The following is a 22,664-nucleotide window of genomic DNA, read 5'->3' on the forward strand; positions in this document are numbered from 1 at the left end:
GATATAGGCTACAGCTGGTGGCCGCAGATTCGCCACACGGAGGGAAAGGGTGAGAAAGTGACGAGGGATTCATGTAGGGGCTGCTGGGTTGTTTTAGTTTTTTTTTTAAATTGAAGAAGGCTCGAGAATTGTGGGACTGTCTGAGAAGGGTGGCACACACACCCAGAGACCGACTGAGGACACGGGGGAAGGGGAAATAAAATGCTCTGCCACGTTACTCGTCCGGACTCGGTGGTGATGGAAGTGGAAGTTGATGCTAAGGCGAACGGGGAAGACTGTTTGAATAAGGTGAGGAAAACCTGTCGCGTTTATTTATGTATTATCACGTTGTCGGGCTGTTTTTTACTCAACTTAAAATATCCAATAGCCCTCAACTTTATCTTGTTTGTTTGTTTGTGTCTCATCCCAGTAAATAATCACGAGGAGTCTGATGCTGCTTTGTGTTAGAAGTTGTTTCTTTCTCGCTGCTTTGCACAATAATCGGTGTGAAGTTCGTCTCTGAGCAGCAACATCCTCACATGCTTGTTGCACAAAATGTTCTTTCCCACGATGAGCAAAAAAAAAAACTCATGCATCTGCAGGGTAACCTTTTAAAAATTCATGCCCCCCCCCCCCCCCCAAAAAAAGGAAAAGTTTTGATGGACTGATGATAAAGTGACCTCTACTTGCACAGCTCGCTCACTCACTCAGAGGCTTGTGGCTTTGTAAAGGTTACTTCAGTTCATTCTTCTGGAGGCTTGCATCCTCCTCCACTCACTGAACCTCCCCCTCTCACACTCTGGTTTTCTCCCCTTCTAACTATGATCATGCATTATGTTGCATAAAAAGTTTCTGCCACCCCCTGCTTTCGTCTGCTGCCTTAAGTTGTTTATTCCAACCCCTGCTAATAAAGTGCCAAGCTATTTCGTATGCATGCCATATTCCCAACTTGCCCTGGGTATGAATGAGCTCTATCCCAGCCTCCGGGCTCCCTGCAGACGCTCACCAGCAGTTATGTAAAGGCCGCTGCCGGGTGAGGGGGGCGTGGGATTGTGGGTTTGATGAGCCCCCTTATTTATTTATTTAACCCCAGGAGATCCTCCTCCAACAAGTTCACTTGCACCCTATCATTAGCTGAGGAATATGCTTTTATCTGTGTGTGTGTGTGTGTGTGTGAGGGCAGCATCAAATCCACAGGAGCAAAGTGGTGAAAGCACTTCTCTCCTCTGACGAACACACGAGCGCTGTTCAGGAATTCTTGTTGATATCTCACCGCCTTTCCAGTGACTGTGGACTATCTCAGTCAAGGACGTCTTAGTTTGCAAAACATCTTGAAAATTGTAGAAAACATGTGCATCCAAACTTGTTGAGCAGTAGGCCGGCACACAAGTTGAGGCTCCCACGAATTAGGATTTAGCTGGAGAAGGGTCGAAACATTATTTGGGAAGTAATTAAAACATTTGTAGGAGCCTAAACCGGTGTGTGGACATTTCTTGTTCCTAAATCTCAAAGCTCTACCCGTTGTTCTGTGGTGCTGCAATGCTGCCAACTGTTACAGGAGCTGCAAAACTGTCTAAATGATCCAATATGTCTCCTTTCACTCGTCTCCACACTGTTGGGTTTAGAGTTCTTAAAGAGATTTGGTAGCCGGTGGAGTGTAGCGACATCTGCCTTGTGATTTATTTAATGGAAATCCGGGACCATGAATGTCGTTGGAGGTGATCTCCATTTATTCTGACAAACCAAATGGAAAAACCTATTCTCCAGTAAAATTATAACCCTCTCCCATGGAGTTAAACAATAGTACGGCCACATGACATGAAAACACTAAACATACCTGATGAACCAAGCAAAAAACTAATTCTGCGGTGGGTTAGAATATGATACTACAACTTTCAACTAACGAGTAAAAGTAAAAACGCAATAACAGTGAAGCTAACTTAAAACAAACTGGAGTACAATGATAGAAATGGGAAGGGTTGAAGTGGGAGACACAAAAGTGGACGTAGTGGTTTAGGACTTTACCAAATGTTCCACCTTGACAATGCAGGTTTGTGTAGTTATAGCAATGGAATTAATTTAAATGCACACTGGATTCTGTGACACACGATACTTCTGTTTAATTGGCACACTTTGTCTAAAATCCACCTTTGTGACCCCCTTCTGTCCTCTCCCCCCAGGTTTGCAGAAAGTTGGGCATAATTGAAGTGGACTACTTTGGGCTGCAGTTCACGGGCAGCAAAGGCGAGAACCTGTGGCTGAATTTGAGGAACCGCATATGCCAGCAGATGGATAACGTGACGCCGTGTCGACTGAGGCTGCGGGTCAAGTTCTTCGTGGAGCCCCATCTCATTCTGCAGGAACAGACGAGGTTAGTTTACCGGCTCATGCGCTGCACGGCCGTTGTGTGTGCGCAGCATGAAAGCTGTCACATTAGTTGTGACAGCTTGACACAACATTCACATATATCCCCTTCAAGGAAATAGGACAAATTAGCACATACAGTTGTGTTTAATCGCTTCCTCTTAATGACACATTCACAGCTACTCCCCGCAGATCCGCCTGTCGCCTCTGAAATTAAATGTGGTCTATTGTTTTATTTCCTTATGGCCTCGCATGACACGCAATGAGGAACACATGCTAGAGAAAACAAAGGCATCGTTAGCGAGCTCGCCGAGCATAATCTGATCACTTTGTTTCCAGTACAGTGGAATGCCCTGCAGTAACCTCTTCGCTGAGCCCTTCCGGGGTTACTACAGGTCATTTTGATGCTGCACCAGACAGGAAATGTGATCCAGCAGCTCTGGGGCTGTGCTGCTCCGAGGCTAACCCCCCGGGGACCCTCTGTGTGACAGCCACAGACCTCTGCCACTGCCCCCATTCAACTCAGAATAACTTCTGTCGTGCTTCTTTTTGTTGTGTCGATTGTTTTGTGGCCATTTTTGTCCCAACAAAAGCACAGCCCCCGGTCTGACATTAGTGCAGATGCTGTTTGGAAACTGCCACAGGCTCAGTGCAGGGTGTTGTCACAGTTTTTGTTTTCACAGGGATATGTCACCATCACGAGTCACTGCCCCAGCTGGTTTTCATAATCATGTTTGTGATTGTTACTGAAAATATCAGGAAATGAATGTGCAGCTGAAATATGTCGGCTGTATATTTTTTAGCTTTTAGTCTCTGCATAACAAGTAACATCTTGTAGTCGCATCTCCCCTCTCTGCCGTATCGACCCAAGCACAAAGATCGTAGTCAGAACAACACGAGATCCAGACTCTGTATCCCCCAGCCCCACTTTTCTTTTAAGTTATAAGTAGATTGTGCGTTTGCTGCCCTAGGAACCTGTGTATAAAAAAAAAAAAAAAAAGAAGAAACTTGTGTATCTGGTGGGATGCTGCAGATCTTGTTTTCCCTCCAGGCAGTGTCACAAGCGTTTGCTGCTGCAGGATTGCTTCTGGAGCGCAGGCACACCGGAGGGGGAAATCTTTTGGTGTCTTTTTAAGCTCTGCCGCGCTGCTCTCGCCCTCCGTGTCTCACACACACACACACACACACACACACACACACACACACACACACAGCATGCCTCGAGTGCTGTTCATTAAACTGACATGTATCTGCCTTGGCCAGGATTCTGTCTGGCATTCCAGCCGGCTCTCTTGTCTTCTCCCAAGTTCACCCACTGCCCGCCACCATCAGCTCTTTGTCCCTCCCTCTCTTCGCTGGAAAAATATCAACCTCGCTCCATCTTGCAAAGAAAGAAAATTTGTTTATCTCTGTTAGTTACAAAGTGTCCCGGCCTGAAACTTCCTCCTTGTCCCTCCATCTCACTCTCCACCTCTTCATACACTGGCCCATATTTGGCAGCCCTTTTGAAGAAGAAGAAAGTGAGCGGCAGCGGCGGAGGGGGAGGATACTTGGCTGCCTGTGCTCTGACCTCCACTAGATTAGCAGGGGTTATCAACAGATGGCTGGCGTCGGGCGGGGGTCATGGGGGTTGTGAAAAAAGGTGAGATAAAGATGCGAGGTGGCAGGCAGGGGTACGTGGAGTTGCTGCGAATAGATCCTCACGCATGGCACTTATTTATTAGTTGTCTGCTCATTTTGGCAGCATTCATGAGATGTGATTTTATTAAAGCGGTGGGGCAGAAAACGCACTGGGTTCAGGGTTTAGAAATGAGGGAGAGATTTTAACTGGACAGCAGCGTCGCATGTATAGTGGAGACTATACTGCCTTTACAAGGGTCATGAATATACATATATATGGCATTTCTGTGAATTACTCATGTGTATTTAATGTTATGTATCAATCATCCTCATGTTTTTAAATCAACTTGGTGCTTTGAGGATCTGCTGGGGTCCTTTTCCCCTTATTTCTTGTGCTCTCACCTTTGACCTACTTAAGTCGTGCACACAAGTTGCTCCGACTGCAGGCGTGTTGGCAGGCAGGCAGGCCTCCTCACCACCTACATGTGCAGAAAACCTTCCTTTTTTGCACATCTTTGTTACTTGCATGCCTGCAGGCAGTTTTCAGTGATTTTTTCTTTTTTGCAGATCTATTCTAATTCTTGCGTGAAGAAAATTCAGTTTTCATAGCATGCGTGTTATATTTACAGTGGAAAGCAAAGTTAAAGATAATCTTAGTCGGTAAACAAGTTTAAGAGTCATTGAAACGTGTGTGTGTGTGTGTGTGGGCTGGAGTAGATGTTCTTAGAAACGTATGCAAAGGAGCTTATATGGTGCCACAACTCTCTGTTGAGATGAGGGGTGGGCCCCATCTACGCCCTTCTTATAGGGTTTATTACATAACCTGCACTGGACTGAGCAAGCACAGAGCTGCTTATATAAGCGGCTGTGAACTGCGCTGCCACGTAAAGCCCAGCAGTTCACTTGAGTGCTCTTGCTCACATGCAGCTGACTGTTTGAACACTTTGTGTTAATTAGTTCTCTTCTTTAGTAGGGACGACCTTTGCTATATTTGGAAAGCATCCTTTCTAGACTCAAAGTCAAATTTTCATAGTATTTGAAACAGCAGAGTGGCACAGACTGCTGATATCACACAGTCTGGTCTGATTGTCTTCTATCTGTAATATGTTACCTATAAAGTATTTGGTAAGATTATTTTATGGTACACAACCAAAGTGCAGTTCATATCTAATTTAAGCTGTGGCCCCTTTCTTCTGTACTTTCATTCCTTCGAACCTCTATATGAACTTCTCTTATTGTAAATGTAGAAAATTGGCTCTTGATGTGACTTTTTCACCTCTGAGCTTCTGTTCAAACCTTCCAGAAGTTTGAGATAGTTTTGCCCTGCAAGTTGCTTCCAACAGCTTAATGATGTTTGTTGTTTTATAAAACATCTGATTTGCAATCATCTGTATTTCTGCGACGAATCCACTGATGTGTGATGTTACAGGAAACTTTTTTTTTTATTGGTTAAGGGCGACTGCTCCGAGGGCCTCAACAACATCTTATCTGCACCATTTAACACCACTTGCTATGGGGGGTGTTTCTGGTTTAAATAGGTGAATGTTTCCCCTTCATTAGCCCTCGTATTTAGTATTCTGATCAGGCAAACTTTGGATACCCTCGGAGGGCACAACTTGAAGCACAGGCTTTATCAGAGGTCCCAATTGTTAACCTGTTTACCCCTTATTGGGGCTTAGCTTATCTTTAACTTGCAGCTGAACCAAACAAGTTTAATCATTACTTCTTTTAATTGTTGCATCTCAGCAAGAGTTTATCAAAAATATATTTACATGCAGGCTTACTTGTTTTCTTTCCACATGAAGATTACATTAACTAATACTGTCGTGAAGTAAAATATAAGGTTATTAGACAAAATCCAAATTTAAAGACCCAGCGATCACATGCGAGTCTTCTTCACCACGCAGGCCAAAGACATGCTCGTCATGGGGGGATGGAGACTAATCCATTTGCCTATCTTTGTGTTCGCCTTGTGACACACTATTGATCTGTGCAGGGGTTTTCCTTGCCTTTCCCCCAGTGCTTGGTGGGCTAGGTTCCAGCACTATGTAGTGTTTGCTGCACGGACAAACTGGGAAACGTTTTTAATTGAAGTCTTTTGCATGGATGTACCACCACATTTGCATGAAGGGTGATTAATTTCCCTGCACGAGCACAACAATTCCTGTGCAGCACAACTGGGCATTGCACAAAAGAAGCTTACAACATGAAATAGTTGTAACTTGCATTAGTTAGCCCAGGAAAACCGTGACCAGAGCATTTTCTCTGGTGATTGCTGACTCGACTTCAACCGAATACTCTGCAACACAGGTCGGCAAAATCAAAGGAAGGTTTACAGACAACACATTTGCCTTCTCCACCATCGCTAATTAGCCTCCACATTAGTTTCTTTCTTCTGTCAGTTGTTCTGAACCCGAGTAACCGAGCCCTGCTTTGCCTTCTCTGAAGACATATTAATAGCCTTTGTCCAAGAATTGCCAAATTGTTGAACTTAGGGCCAGATGCTGGTTTTTAATCACCAGTTTACCATCCAGTACAAAGCCCCAGCCCGTTACCAGAGGCAATCATCATACAAACGGCTTCTTTGTTTTATAGCTGTATACTTCTCAGGCCTTGTATGTTATCTTTAGTGCTTAGAATTACCATTTTACAACTTTCTGCTGAATTACACAATTAAAGCTTCAAGTATTTCAGTCGCTTGACTTTCCTTTCAGGCCACACCTCCTCAGAAGAAGACGTTCAGCAGGGTTTACTATAGTTCATTGACAGCTAGTAACCTCACAGCACACAGCCCTTGGCAGTATGTCATTTGACTAGCTTACAAATCGCATTGTGCAGAGCGCGGCCGATGAGGTCTGAAATGCTACTGTTGATTGGCTGGATGAGCTGCCGTCTCCAGGCAGAGGTTTTAGGTTTCACTTTGCGGGGACGTTTTGTTCTCCTGTGCACTGAGCCAGCTGACTTACTGCCGTGGGTATACACACTGGAGTTGAGAGAAAACAATAGACTGAGTTTGGTTTTACAGCCCGGCAGAAAGTTTAGTTGACTTACTCAAAGGTTTTCTTTCCTCTGGCCCACAGTTTATTAAAAAACTGTGCAAATGTGTGTCAAATGCACAAACTCAGCCGTTCGGGATATTTTGGTGTTTTGAATTTCACGGTTCAAAGACTGTGCAGATGAAATGATCATCATCCCCTTTAGCTCAGCTCTGCAGCCACTGACCTATTTTCAGATATTCTTTCTCAGTCTTCAGGCCCGCTTTAATTGAATTATTCCAGCCAGGCAATCAAGTATTCAAAGTTCGCTGCAGCTCTCCACATGGTCCCCCCCACTCTCCCCCTCCACTGTTTTGAATAGCGTCTATATCTCCCGTGCTCTGCTGGCATCCGCAGCAGTATTATGAATGTAAATGAGTCAGCCTTTGATTTCCATGCAGGACAAAGCGGTGAGGAGGTGTAGACAATGTGAAACGGGGAAAGTGGGACAGGAGACTTTGGTCTGAGCGGAGACTTCCTGACATTCAGTCTGTGTGTCTGGCGTGTTAGCGAGGGCCAGGCTTGAGGACGAGAACAACACAATGCTCTGATGACTGCACTGTTTCCTTTTCACAGATGACTCCGTAGTGATGCATGCCACAGTCTGCACATGTCGGACTCGTAACGGATGTCGGCCCTTGAAATGGTGAATCGACACTCCGGAGAGCAAATACCCGAACAGTCCCCTTTAGAAAGTAACCAATCAGGATCCAGATTTTTATTTGGATCTCTACTAAATTGCACCCACTCCTAAATAGTGGTCCTGTAAAGCGGCCCAAAACTGAATTGGTTCTTCCTGAGGTCATGCCCCATCCAAAAGTTTCCTATAGATCGGTTAAGTTGTTTTTGCGTAATGCTATTGGATAGCTAGTTGAATAACTAGCGCAGACTATAACAACATCCTCGCCAAAAATATTGACGCACAGCGGAGGGGTCTAGTAGCTGCTATTAGCCCCATTTATATATAGATACCGCTCTGCTGCAACATCAAAGATTAGTCTGAGTCAATAGAATAACAATAGAATGAGAGAAGATAAAAACAAAGTCATAGAATAGTAAGAGCCACCCAGTAAACTTAGAATGAGTCCATCCTTTGGCATACAAATAGATTAAACAGGCTAAAAGCAAGTAAATAACATTTAGGCATGGGCAGTTCAAAGCCTGAGAACAGGTGGGTCTTCAGTCTAGTTTTAAAAGTCTCAACAGAGGGTGAACACTTAATAGAAAGACATTTGTTATGGTTTGTGGTTGACTTATGTGGTTTTGTTGGGATTGCAGTGATTAAAACATTTGGACCGTCGCTAACATACTGACAAACTGTGTATGGGGGGGAGGAAAATAAAACTGATGACTTAATTACTTAAGAATACCAAACAAAGGAGGGACCTGCAACACTAGAAAAGGTGTCAATTTGGCTCCACTACAGTTCTGTATTCATCTGTAAGCGAAAAGTGATTCAACGCTTAGAATTTTGAATGACAAAATTCCATGTTCACAAGGTGTCGTACAGAAAGTCAAAGCGGATCAAAGGAACCACAGTCCCGCCTTGAACAGGCTGTGGAAAAGAGGCTAATGAGTGAGATCTGTCACAGCACGAGGCAGATTTAAGTCCTGTTCTTCTGTCGAGCCCGGTCCCTTTTCGTGTGAGTCACAGTGAATTAGACTCTCTGCATCATCTGCCCGTTTGTTTGAGCACAGGAGTCATGTGTTCATTCTTTTCTCTCCTGTCTTGTCACCTTGGTTACGGCCCTGTGTAAACCTGAGTGGTTTGTAAAGGATCTTTTTTTAAACACATCCTGTCACTCTGAATGAGGCTATTGGGAAAGTCATTTTTCGATATTTGTCGCAGAATACCGGCCTCAGAGACGCGTGTTTGTGGCCATTTGTTTCTCATGTCCTGAGCGTGGGGCAGCGCTCGACAGGTGCTGAGGCAGCACAACGCCACCTGAGCAGATGATCCTCTGACAGCTGTCTGAGAAGCTGTCTGCTTAATGTAGAGGAGAAGCAAGTGGAGACAGAAGGACATTGTTTAAATTGCAGTTGTTTAGCAGAAACGGTAGAAATATGCTGTTTGCTTCTGGATCTGAAGTGGTTGTTGTCAGTCATGTTTTCCTCGTGTCACGTGCATATCTGATGCCTCTCCTACGCCCTTGGCTATCAATGTACTAGAGTTACCTCTAGACAGGCTTGTTAACCTGTGATACCATTCCATGTGTGATAGATGTTTACGTAACAGAAGGAATTCTGGAAAGCACTTACACCTGTTTACTCACGCATGTGAGAACCCACAACACTGGGCCACGCAGGATTCAGGTGTCTCGCTCCCCAGACCCAGTGGCGAAAAGTTATATATCTAATCCTCGTTGTCACAGATGACTGGTGGAGTGAATCAACAACGCCACACTAACAGGCCAGGCCTTGAAAATTTTATGGAGATTTAATGCCTTGCTCAGTGGCCCAGTGACCGACATTAACCTCTTATCAATCCCCTGCCTGAACTAGAGTAACCTCCGCTGCTTGTCCTATAGTGACTCCCGCTCGGCGCCCTGTAGCAAACTCCCAGTCCAGTCAGCTCTATTGTTTGCGTCAGGCAGGTAGCTAACTAGCAGCGCTCCGTCACATGACGCCTGCTGGGCCTGACACAATAGAGGGCATTGTTTGTGTGTGTGAGTGTGTTGCGGGGAATGGGATGTTTAACACCAAATCAAAGCGCTGTTTGTTATGCCTGAGGCTCGTCAGCTATGGAGCTCCGTTGTTATGGTCTGGCTTGATCAGGGGTGGTGTAAACTGGCTTTGTTTGTGTGCCTCACAGCTGCCTGCGCCTCTGTTGATGCTCCCTGGAAGCAAAGTGAATGTGCGCGTTGGACGAGGCGTGTCCGTGTTGTTGTTGCACACTGAAGCGGATTACACTACACACGTGCGTTTTCAGCCGCCAGGGGAGCTCCGCTCCCTCAAGAGTCTGGAGAGGCAGGATGTGTGCTACGTCCACTCAATGTCCTTTTTAAACAAATATCCTAAAGACGCAATGTTCCCTAATTTGCACAAATGTCTCTTTGCATCGTGCCTCAGAGAGAACAGGAGCCCGAGGGGGATTTTTGTGTGGAAACGTTTCAGACAGTTTGCTTCAGTCTCTGGTGGGTTAAAATATTCACAGCAAAACCTGTCAGCACAGGATGCTGAGGTCATAGTGCTGAAGTCTTGTGACTAGATGGTTTCAGAATGATTATAGATGGAGAGCATACAATGTGTGGTCAGGGGGGTTTATTTATGTCACTATGAGTTGCACTGGTTATTTTAGGTGATGGGAGAGAAGAGAGAAAATGGAATTGAATGATGTCATGGTTTTAAAATGAAAGATCTCTGGTCACCATGGACACCAGCAGGGAGAAAGCTGCCGGGCAGGTTTGTGGTCACAGCAGCCGGTATCCTTAAGCATGTCGGTGCCTGTTCAATCTCCTTAGGTTACTGTGTCACGGGTCATGTGTCCAGGCTACTAGAGTTCAACGCTCCTCGTGATGCAAGGAGTCAGTCAGGGTGTTACTCCTTTTGACGTTTCGTCTCCTGCTGCTGCCCGGAAAGAATTCCTCACATCTCCTGGTCAAAACAATGGAAAGGCCCTGATGTGCCGTGGCTTGTGTTTTTTGAGAATTTAGATGTTTTCCTTGGCCTCACCAGAACTCAATGTTCCGATTTTTAAACCTTCAGCCCAAATAACAACAAAAGCTGTTTTTGACCACTATTAATCTTTGAACTATTTTGGCTGACTATCACTTCATACACCTGCTTTATTTTGAACAAGGAGATTTTCCCTGTGTCTGGTGAAATAAGATTATTTGTAACTATGTTCGCCTTTTTAAATGGGAATTGTATCTCAACATTGCACTGTGGTGACTCAGCAGATACTGTACAGGCTCAGTTGGTCATCAGGTTAAGTGTTTTCTCTACAGCAGAAAAATGTGAGTTAGTCTTACAGTATATCGTCTTTCCCTTTCTTAACTTCCACTTTCAGATTCTATAGTGAATTCACTCTTACATAGGAAGCTGTTATTGTGTGTTTTGAGGAAGAGTTTGAAGAAGCGAAAGTAGAGACACTGTGACAACTGAACAAATATCGCAGTTGCCTTTTTCCTTCTGCAACACACACACACACACACACACACACACACACACACACACACACACACACACACACACACCTGCCGTCTGTGGTGAAATTCTACCCCTGTATTGACCACCTGCTGGTGTGTTTGCCCCCAGACGTCGTGACTCCTCAACCATTAAACATGAAACACTGGTTGGAGGAAAAACGTTTGTTTATTTTGTAGTTTAGTTTAAACGTATTCACCAATGCCTTCACTGTAATATACCACAATAATAGAGTTCCATTTTGACCCTTGTTGTGTTGTCGTTTCTCTCCACCAGACACGTTTTCTTCATGCACGTGAAGGAGGACCTGCATAACGGTCACCTACGAATGGGCTCGGAACAAGCGGAGGAGCTGAGCGCGCTCCTGGCACAGGCGGAGTTCGGCGACTACAACCAAAACACGGCGCAGTACTGCTACTCGAAGCTGTGTGGAGAGGAGCCCAGCACCGCCACCATCAACAGGTACAAAGCCCCTTTCCCACTGGTCAGAAACCCTCCAAACTCAGGATCTTCTTCTCCCCTGTCCTCATCTGACTGCAATACAAACATCACAGTGACCTGAAATCATCACTATTGCTGTTATTTGGGTTGATTCACACAAGTAGACCGGATGTAGAAAAGGATTTTTAATGGCTCATATAGGTGCACGTGTTCTGGCCAGTCATTGGAACCTGACCTTTTCACTGTCGGCTCCCCTGACGCTCTGCCCCCTCACTACCTCTGAGCGACGCAGGAGTCTGCTCCATAAAGACATGATGAAAAGGAAATAATGGATCATAGCAATGAGCCATGAATGGTTTAAAGTGTCAGCTGGTGATCAAGGACAGGACATTTTTAGAAGAAGTATTAAAAAGGCACCTGATTTGAACTGACAGTCTTTCGTCATGTCTGCTTTGTAAGCCACGGAAACCTTTATATCTGAGCTGACAGATTTTAGATAAGACTGTGTGTGTGTGAATCCTGTTTGACAGCTTATGCAAGCATGCACACACACACACACTAGCCAAACGGAGGTGTTGACAGGAGATCAGATAAGCGCGTGTTTGCAAAATTCCTCTGACAAAAAGCCCCGACTGTACATTTAGAATGTTTTCTCAGCAAACAGAAAGTGGGTGGCGAAATTTCCCTCCTTTAGGTTTTTAGATGTTGTCAACAGGGATGTGATTTCATCGTAAACGAGAATGAAACACCACAGTCCCCTTGAATTCAACCAAGCTGCAACACATTGCACACACTCATAGATATCAGTCCCCTAAATATGCCCTTTTCCATCAAATCGATGAATTAATCCCGCAGCAAATCTCGGATACGCCCCTTTGTCGGACTCTACCGGGTTCTTCCTCCAGACTTCGCCCCATCCCTCCACATCCCTCTCCGCAGCAGCGCCTCTCCTGCCTACAAGTTTCTGGGCCTTTATCCAGGAACATCCGCAGCGTTTCCATTTGAAGTGCCTTCTGGAACCATTGGCGCTGTTCCTCAAATGTTCCGCTTTTTAAATTATACATTATCAATCCCCATCTGCCCAACACGCTACATTAAACTTCATCCATATGCTGTATTGCGAAAGCAGGCACGGCCATTCACTGCTGCACCTACACTTAACCCCAGCTTGTTATGTATGCAGGGGCATGTTATGAATTCCCCAAGTAGCTAAATTCTATGACTTTCATAGAATCTTGTTTCAACTGTGGATCAATACGATGTATGTATGTATGTATATGTGCCGTTATGCATTTCCCACCAATGTCAGTTAAAAGCATTGATCTCATATGTACCAGTTTAACATCACCGCTCGCTGCCTGCAGGCGTGTTCAACCTTGACAGCAAAAACACCCCAGTCTTACATTTATTCTGCTTTTATAACCCACCTGTCGCAGTCTATGTTCCTTTTATATAATCATACTTAACAGGATCGCCCTTCTCTTCTCCCCCTGCTGCAGTGTCATATCCAGACATAAAGCTCTCGAAGGTTCGAGTCCGGGCTCGGTGGAGTATCAGGCTCTGCAGCTGGTCTCCTCTCTGGAGCATTACGGCGTGGAGTGGCACTGGGCTCGGGACGCGCACGGTCAGCGGATGGCCATCGGAGTCGGCCCCGAGGGAATTGCCATTTGCAAGGAGGACTTCAGCTTAGTCAACAGGTACGCTCCTCCGGCTAGTTATCCTGTTTAAAGTGATGGATGTTTTACGTTTGTTTTTTGTCTTACACAATCTTCTCTCTTTGTCCTTTTTTTAGAGTCAGCTATCCCATCATTCAGATCGCCACCCAGTCGGGGAAGACTGTGTATCTGACGGTTACCAAGGACACAAACGACAGCGTGGTGCTTCTGTTCAAGCTCATAAGTAACCGAGCAGCCAGCGGTCTGTACCGGGCCATCACAGAGACGCACGCCTTCTACAGGTGACGTTTGGCATTTAACCCCAGATCAGTGACTCTCGTACTCTCTGATGCATCATATCTTTGCCCTCCAATAAATCAACACTGCCTTTAGATTATTAGACAGTTGGAGTCAGTTGACTGAAGCTCACCTCATGAGGTGAGCAAAGATAATAAAATTACATTTTTAATCTCCCAGCCACAGTTTGTAATAATAATGGAAGCAGTTTATTGCCGTCTGTTCTCGTAGATGAGATGAGGGGGAAAACCTGACCTTATGCAGCTCTGCTTGGCCACTAACTTGGCCCCTGTCCTCTTTTTATGGTTCACATTCATGCAAAGTGGGACACATGCTCACATGAAAACATGTCCTTGACCTGATGGAAGTGTGGCTCGCACATGACAATCTTTAGTGAAAAGGAACATGAATGCATTTTCCTTTCCATAGTGTGTTCGCGTGCGCTTGTGTCAAATTTGCATTGAGCAGGGACAATTCAAACGGCTGAGCTCAGTCGAAAGGTACAAAGGACAGCCGTGTGCTTTAGTTTCAGGGAGGGGCTTCAGCTCAGGGAGGCAGATTGTTTTTATTTTTTTGCAGGCATGTCTTCAGCTGCTTGCTCAGAAACAAGTGTCCAGTGTTTCTCTCACTGTGGTGAACGTGGCAACAGTACAAACATGAGCTGTCATCTATATAAACAGTGCGAGGGGGATGTTAAATAAAGGCAGACACACACTGCAGTGAGCGAGGAAGTGATGTAAGAGAGATCCATTAGTGAAGGCAGAATCGGGTCAAATGCTGCAGATTCAAGTTCAAATGATCACGTCTGAACTAGTTTTTTAATGGATGAATTGTTTTCATTTCCAGGTGTGACACGGTAACAAACGCGGTCATGATGCAGTACAGCAGAGACTTCAAGGGCCACCTGGCCTCACTCTTCCTCAACGAAAACATCAACCTGGGCAAGAAATACGTGTTCGACATCCGCCGCACCTCCAAGGAAGTGTACGACCACGCCCGCCGCACGCTCTACAACTCCGGCGTCTCGGACCTGGTGTCCCGCTCCGGCGAACGTTCGCCCCCCTCGCGCTCCCCGACCAGGGACGACCAGCAGGACGAGGGGCTGGACTGTGGCAGCTGCCAGCAGAGCCGAGCGCTGCAGGAGAGGCTGCAGAAGCTCCGGGAGGCTCTGCTGTGCATGCTGTGCTGCGAGGAGGAGATCGACGCCGCGTTCTGCCCCTGCGGCCACATGGTGTGCTGCCAGACGTGCGCAAATCAGCTTCAGGTGAGGCTAGAGACTTCTTCCATGCACCACTTGAGGATAAATGCTGACGTCAACACTACCCACTTATATCGTTAATTAGCAAACCAGGCAGGAGCTTGAAAACCAGAGGATTTGTGCTTTGTTTTTTTTTGTTTGGTTCTTGACTTAAGACACTCGGCATGATTTGTGTTTGCAGTTATAACCAAAGCTCTTTAATTACAGCCTCTCATCCCTTTATGGCCTTTTAAGCAACATCCAATGCTTTGCTTACACTCTGCTGACCTGATTGTCCCCTCACTTAATCAGCTAAATGTTGCCTACATCTTTGTGGAAGCAGATTGTGAGTGCGTGAGTGCGTCTTTATGTGGGGATTATAGCAGCCGAGAAAAACGTGACCCCAGCTTACAGACGAATGAGTAGAAACTCGACACAAGAGAAGGATGATCTCATTATAACACATGTTCATGATTTAACTTACCGTGCTCTTTAATAATAACACAAATATTTCTTTAATAACCTGAGAGATGCCTTTATAATTTGCCTGAATGAGTCGATTTGAGTCTGAAGATCGACTGATTGTGGTCACTTACTCTCTTGCCTTGCACTCGCTGGTTTTACATTTTGTCTCGTGTGTGTGATGAACTCTTATTTTACGAGTTCGTAAGAAGATTCAATGCCAAATTTCCTGGATAAGCATATTATCATTTATTGGCTAAGGGAAATGGGCCCCTTAAGGGTCCAGAGTATTAATTCATTAGTTGGAGCACTTAAAATCTGGCTCGAAGCACAAGTGTTCACTTGTATCACATCCAACCAAGCATGTGAACACACAGTTTTCTGATGGTGAACTAATATTTAGATGTAAAATACTAATAGTAAAGTTTCTGCAAGTTGATAAAAAGTCTTAATCTGAATCTTAAATTCTTCCAATATGTTATATACTAACCTAACTCTTAAAAACGTTTACGTAGGTCATAATTATGTTAATGTCCATTAATGCTATTTCCATCGCTCGTTAAATTATATTTATTAACTAAAAGTACTATTTTGGCTAGTTGTAGTACTTTCTCAGCGATACAGATACTCACACGTTGTAATAAAACTACAAAACCAGACCAACATGGAACTGATGATTGATTCTACTAACATATTGGTCAGTATTTATAGCAGCACACTCAGCTAGGCTGTGAGAAACATGATGGCGTGGTGTTTCCAGGGTTATTCTCTCCTAGGCGACCTCACATTATCTTTAATTATATAGGAAAGTAATCATGGGACTCGCATGTTCCTTCACATCTGTCGTACTTGACATGCGTCTTAAATTTCATCCATTATGGCTTTAAAGTCCCTGTAATACACTGTGATGCTAACCCTGTCCTCTCTCTTCCCTCAGTTGTGTCCCGTGTGTCGGTGCGACGTGGAGCACGTGCAGCACGTCTACCTGCCCACCTGCACCAGCCTGCTCAACCTGACGCTGACCGACAACCACCAGCACCACAGCAGCATCCCCGCACCCATCCGCAGGGAACCGGCGTCCCCTCACACCTGCACCCCCACAGAGTACGAACATAAGATCTACCACACATGAAGACGACTCCGCCTAAAAAACACACCAAACTGCATCCTGACCACTCTGGACCTGAAACCAGCCAGATTCTGGTTTCACAAGGAAGGACCGTTTTCTGATCCTTCAGCGTTTCCTGCCTGCAACTATCACACATAGAGACTCTGAGCATAATCAAAGATCAACCACTCCTTCAGCTTGTGCGTGCGTGTGCGTGCGTGTGTGTGTGTGTGTGTGTGTGTAACTGAGTGCTTTATTATTATTTTTCCATTTGTCGCTCTGGACGACTTTGTTTAGTTGTTTCTTAATATCTTTGCCATTTGTTGTGTATATTCTGTCCAAATCCTTTTTTTATTTCAAACATCATCCCTCGCCACAGTATGATTTTTAGATTAGACTCGTATTGTCCGTGTTTATTGACTTGTTGCATCAGTTGATCTGATCCAGAAAGAAACATTCGTATGTTTGTGAATAATGCTTTAGATTTTTTGTATTATTTGGTCCATATCAGGCTCCTAGCCCCCGAACCCGAACCATACGCTGCACCTCTGAGTTTTACGCCAGCGAAACTGTCCACATAGCTGAGTCATTATTTATTTTTTCATTTTAAAGCTTTTTCTTTTTTAAACTGTTTGAGAACTGAATTTTATCATCTAACAGAGTGAGATGCGTTTATTTTTCTTAGGTTTCAGTTGTTTTTCACGTCCAATGTTTTCCGAAGCCAATGAGGATGGATTTGGAGGCGAAGCGGCGTCGCTCTGGATGCAGCACTGTGTACTATAATGTGTGATGGGACCACCGTTGCCTTGTTTGGGCGTCTTGTAGGTTATTTTTAGCCCAAACAGAGCTGTATCTCGCTAACACTCCATCACCTCGAAACGGGTCTTGGTGATTTACTGTCACTTTTGTCCAAAACGAGCCTGGTTTCATAGATTCCTGCTCCTTTTACACGTCTCTAGAAATTAGGAAACAGTTATTTTTTTTATTTATGAACAAAACCATCCAGAGCAGCTGCTTCCTCTGAAATCCGGATGTTCTTTTCTTCTCTGGGTTTACTAGTGAGTTCTTTTTGATATTTTTTAAAGGGTACTAGGAGATCTGCCTGTGCAATACTTGCTTTCCTTTTTGAAAAGCTCATGTTTTATTTAATTTCAAATACTATATATTTAAAAGAAAAAAAGGAAGAGGAAAAAAAACCAACATTGTCACTTTACCAAGGAAGTTTTCTGTTTTGTCTGTAGGGGATTTGGCCTTAATGTAGCAGCATCACTGTTTATTATGAACTTTCCACAGACTTGCTTTTTTTTCTGGTAAGAAAAAGGAAAACTTAAAACGCTGACTTGATTAAGCTCAGTCACTGCAGGGGAAGGACTTTTATTTTTCACGTTGTACAAGTAGCAATTTGTTTCTGTTTTCTGAAGCAAAAGCCGCGATATGCTCTGTAAGATAACTCTTAGGATTAAATCTTTTTTTATATATATATATATATATATATTCTGCTTTTAACAAAAGAGAAAGTATTAATAAAGTTGTTTTTTAAAAACAAATGCTGATTGTGAAACTTATTTTGTGCTTTTAAAAGGAACTTGTGCAGAAGCTGTAAAATCAATGTGTGTTGGATTGAACTTGGGTTGAAAGGTGCACGGAGGATTTTAATGGGTACAAGTCAGTAGTACCTCTCTCACAATGTTAACGAAAGTGAAAGATGGACTCGGACCACATCCTTCCACCAAATTTCGTAGTAATCCCTCCAGTGGTTTTTGCATAATCCTGTTAAGAAACAATAATACAAACATGGCCTTCTTGGGGGCGGTAACTTGGAGTTTTTATCTGTAACTTAACCAAAAGGTTTTGGGAACCACTGCACCGCGTCTATTAGCCACTTCCTCTTATGTAACATTCATGAGAACAGGCCTTTGCTTCACAGGGCAGATTTACTGACTTACTAAGAAGTTTTTCACAATAAAACTACATGGAAGTCCTTTTTAAACATGAAATTATCAGTCACGATATCTGGTTTGACTCTTGAAATGGAGAATCAGTTTACCTCTTGATAAAACCCGGTCTCAGATTTCCAGACTATGACGGTGAGGACAGGATCTGAAAACAACAACCTCAAGCGTGTGGGGCTGTGTCAGATACCTGCCTTGACATCGCTCCTCCGGTTTCCACGGCACCCCAGGTGCATGCAACACTGAAAGGTCAACGTGTCACTTGCCGTCATCAGGCTGGGAGAGGCTGCTGAAAGTCGCACCGTCTGTGGTACGGAGCGGCTCTGCCTGTTGATGAGAAATGACAAGCTCCGCTGGACTGTGATGTTAAAGGGGCTCGGTGCCATTAAACAAACTGCAAGGACGATGTTGACGGGTGGGTGGGGGGGCACATATGAAGAAGGCTGCCATTAGCAGTCAGCCATGCAAAACTCAATAAGCAGCATCGGATCAAATCTGACTGTGAAGTTATACTTTATCCTCAAGATACGAGGAGGTGGAATGAAAGAGATCTGGCTTCACAACAGTGACACTAGTCGACAGTGACAGGATGATGTCGTGACCTCTGCGCAGGCGAAGCATTAAAAACAGGAAAAGTAACATCAGGAGAAAAAGTAGATACGCTTGCAGTATTATGATATATTACTAGAAAACCCCCCAAAAAGGGCTGTAAGCGCATAAGCTCTTTGAAATGTGAAAATCTGTGAACAGCTGCTTTTGTCACACTAATCCAAAATGTGTCTAATACAACCACACACAGCTGCATTAATCCCGCGTTGAGAAATGACCAACAAACTGTGGATGGTTGCAGTGAGCAGAGGGAAACTTCAGAGGACAAATAGAAAATGTGAAGTGAGAGGTTAGTTCAGGTTTCTACTTGTTAAAATACTCCACATGACTAATACCACGTCCTTCCATGAAGTTTCGAGGAAATCTGTTCAACAAATCTTGCTTACAAGCAAACACGTCACCTCCTCTGTGAAGGTAATGCATAGATACTGAGAGGGGGGGGAACAAATGTCAATTACAGTTTTATGGTGGTTTGTGGCCGTATGAAGATCATGTGATAGACAGATGACCGGCCTACACGCTAATGTGTTTTTTTAACCTCCACAGCAGATAAACAATAGTTGGAGCCACAACTTTCTTCAGCATTGTAGAAGCAGGACTGTGTTTATGACTCTAATGTGACCCAGCCTTTCAGCAAACGTTCCCAAAATGACATGTTTACAAGACACGGATGGAGGTGGTGAATAGTTTCTAATCCAATAGACAAGAGGAGGGAAGTCCATGTGAGAAAATAGGAGCATAAATAATCAGAGTAAGTCCAAACATGTCAAACTGTGTCTCTGAAGACCTGCCATGCTTTTTTAGCTTATGACTTTTGACCTACTTCTCCGCAGTTTGAGCTTGTTATTGTTATTTTTACACTTCTACCTATTTAGGCGAAATCCGTGCCCAAGCCGGGGCCTGCTGACGGAGTGGAGACGTCATCTGGCTGCAACTTTCTGGTTTGAATTTCACAACACCGAGCTGCTCGTGTTCCCTACACGGTGAAGATCCTCCTTCATCCTCATTACCTGCATCACTCGGAGGGATGAAACAAATGGAATATTTAAGTTGTCATCATTTCAACTCGTGCCAGGAGGAGAGCTTCAAAGAGCCTCACCATCTTCACGTGCGCCCACGGCCATGTGGTTCTCACATCTGCCTGCCCCAGTGACACACACCGCCGAGAGGAACACGGAGCTCTGCTGGAGGCGTTGGGAATGTTTCCTCTCTCAACGTGTGTGTGTGTGTGTGTGTGTGTGTGTGTTGTCTATGTGCACGTGGGTCCACCAGCCGGCCACTGAAACAGTCTCAACAATGTTCCCTATGCAGAGAATTTCAAGTGTCATCGTTTGCACGTCACCTTTTAGAGATTGTAATAGTTATATTTAGAGTCTGAGCGATAACAGACGACACAGGCTTTACATTCTCTGTGTGGACTCTGTGTTTAACCTTCAGGATGAAGACTAACACAAGTTTTATTAATACCTCTTTTTTTATCACTTCCTCATCATTAGCTAATATTAGGAGGTTATGGATGTCAATGAAACTCTTGGCTAATGTCCCATCCTTAGTTGGGACATTAGCCAAGAGTGAACAAATGACATGTACAGGAATTTGTGATTGGCGATTTTACATTGCGAGATTTTGACGTTTCCCGCGGAATAACACGTGGATCTTGATGAACAAAACTCATTCTTCCATGGAAATAAGGATTTCAAGAAAAAACAAACTAACTAACGACAGACACCATTTTCTGGCAAATATGAGATCTGTGATTTGGATTAGTGTTTATATACTTGCATGATTTTAAGGGACGAATTTACGTTATACTAATAACATAAACTTTAAATAAACCTGTGGCATCGCTGACATGCTGCTGTTTAGTGCTGAAGTTCATCTGAGACTGGCCGTACTCATTAGTGGCCATTTGGTCATAAACCAAAGATAGGAAACAGTAAAATGTTGGAGCTGATAATGAGACAAGATTAAGAGTTAAGTAATCAGCCTCACTGTGGTTCATCCTGAGGGGAGCAGGAACATGGATGACTCATTTTCATGGCAATCCATCATCAAATAGCTGTTGAGACATTTCATAAACGTTAACCTTATGTCAGGGGATCACCGAAATCTTTAAGGTGAGTCATCTGGGGACCATCTGTTACTCAAAAGTAAAAAACTGAGGGTTTAAGTAAGCAGCTTTTGGGACCAGGATCTCTTGTAGGTCAACGACGTTCAGACAGTGAAAGCGACTCTTGACACTTTTACTCTTTTACTGTTCACACAGAGATAGCTGCTCGCTGCACTTTAACCTACAGCCGACATCAGGCCTGAGACTACAGCTGTGGCCGAAACCACCTGACTCAGGAGACACAGATAAAACCAAACGTTCTGTTCTTATCAGGTCTATCGCTTTACGGGCCTGTACAGTCCTGACCTTATTCAGCACCTTCTAATCAATGCAGTTCACTGTGAGGTGGCCACTGGGTTAAAGAGCAGTGGGTTTACAGCATCTGCAACACGTTCACCTCACAGTTGTAGATCATTCTGACTTTATCGGTTATATAGGTGTAATGTTACAACATCATTGGATCCAGTATCAGTCGTGATTATCTCAGTTAAATCGAACGTTTCTTACTTTGCTCGATTCCCCTTATAGAAATGATGAAGCAGAGTTTTACACTGTAAACCTGACTCATCTCTTTGTTTCAGGCACTCAGTGAAGGGAACGATCATTTTCTCAGTTTTCATGCTCCCTTCCTGCACAGAGGGAATACAAAGCAAAGCCAGTCAGAAACAAAGTGGCACTGCTGCAAAGCCGGTGACAAATAGACACATAAATATCACAGAGGCACACCTAGTTGCCAGGAAACACTTCAACAAGGAGAGTTGACCCCGTGGAGCTCAGTTCTACAGCTGTTCTCTGTAACTCTGCTGACACCTACTGGTCAAAGTTTGTAGTAACAGCTTCATGAATATAAAAAAAAGGATGTGAAGGTTTACTTTTCTTTGATTTGATTTAATGACATTAAAAGATGCTCCTTTGTTATAAGTATTTTGTAAATTTAGTTCATGAAAGCAATCACTTAAAAAGCTCAGAACCTTTCATGTTTGTTGATTGCATTTATTGTTGCATATGTATTTTAAATACATTCTCAGGGAGAGTTGCACTTTTTATCTGATACTGAAATTATTGTATACGTGTCATTTTTAGGTTTAATATTAATATTTTGGGCTGATTTATAAATTCCTAACATTACAGTAAATAGTGATTTTTAAGAATGAATGATGCTTAATACTTAATAAAGACCCATTAGACACATGTTGAGGAACATCAAGATAGATTGCTTTGAATGATAAGACAAATACTAATAATAGTACTAGTAATCCACAGTGAGTGCTACTACAACAACAATTATCATTATTATTATTGAATAACTCATTTCTTCAGAGTGCGGAGTTGACGTTAGAGTGAAGCAGAACAAACAATAGATCAACAGAAGTATCAACAATTTAAAAGACACACAATCCATCAGGAGAAAGGAAAAACTGATATAACAACACATGAAACAACAACACCTCGTGTTCTGCTCTGTGTCCACATGACTAATTCATGGCTTTTCCATTTTAGAGAGTTAATCAATGAACAACCTCTCACTGCTTCATTCTGTCTTCCTGTGTTTGCACATCTCTCTCTCTCTCTCTCTCTCTCTCTCTCTCTCTCTCTCTCTCTCTCTCTCTCTCTCTCTCTCTCTCTCTCTCTCTCTCTCTCTCTCTCTG

At 43.9% G+C, this 22,664-nt stretch overlaps 1 protein-coding gene across 1 annotated transcript; it reads left to right on the plus strand.

The window, feature by feature from the left end:
- Positions 1–34: 34 nt before the first annotated feature.
- Positions 35–17,834, plus strand: mylipa (myosin regulatory light chain interacting protein a). The gene is made up of 7 exons (XM_034600242.1): positions 35–288; positions 2,160–2,350; positions 11,421–11,606; positions 13,085–13,282; positions 13,378–13,542; positions 14,384–14,801; positions 16,174–17,834. Exons 1-7 carry the CDS (start codon positions 202–204, stop codon positions 16,366–16,368), a joined length of 1,440 nt encoding a protein of 479 aa, XP_034456133.1. The 5' UTR covers positions 35–201; the 3' UTR covers positions 16,369–17,834.
- The last annotated feature ends 4,830 nt before the right edge of the window (positions 17,835–22,664 follow it).

This window comes from Hippoglossus hippoglossus, chromosome 11 (assembly GCF_009819705.1).
Source record: "Hippoglossus hippoglossus isolate fHipHip1 chromosome 11, fHipHip1.pri, whole genome shotgun sequence".
In the NCBI taxonomy this organism is placed as follows: Eukaryota; Metazoa; Chordata; class Actinopteri; order Pleuronectiformes; family Pleuronectidae; genus Hippoglossus; species Hippoglossus hippoglossus.

Bases quoted from the DNA above. Each gene is read 5' to 3' on its own strand.
- mylipa (XM_034600242.1), top strand. From the start codon at position 202: ATGCTCTGCCACGTTACTCGTCCGGACTCGGTGGTGATGGAAGTGGAA. The intron at 289-2,159 runs GTGAGGAAAACC...CTCTCCCCCCAG, and splicing joins GGGAAGACTGTTTGAATAAG to GTTTGCAGAAAGTTGGGCAT. The intron at 13,283-13,377 runs GTACGCTCCTCC...TCCTTTTTTTAG, and splicing joins GACTTCAGCTTAGTCAACAG to AGTCAGCTATCCCATCATTC.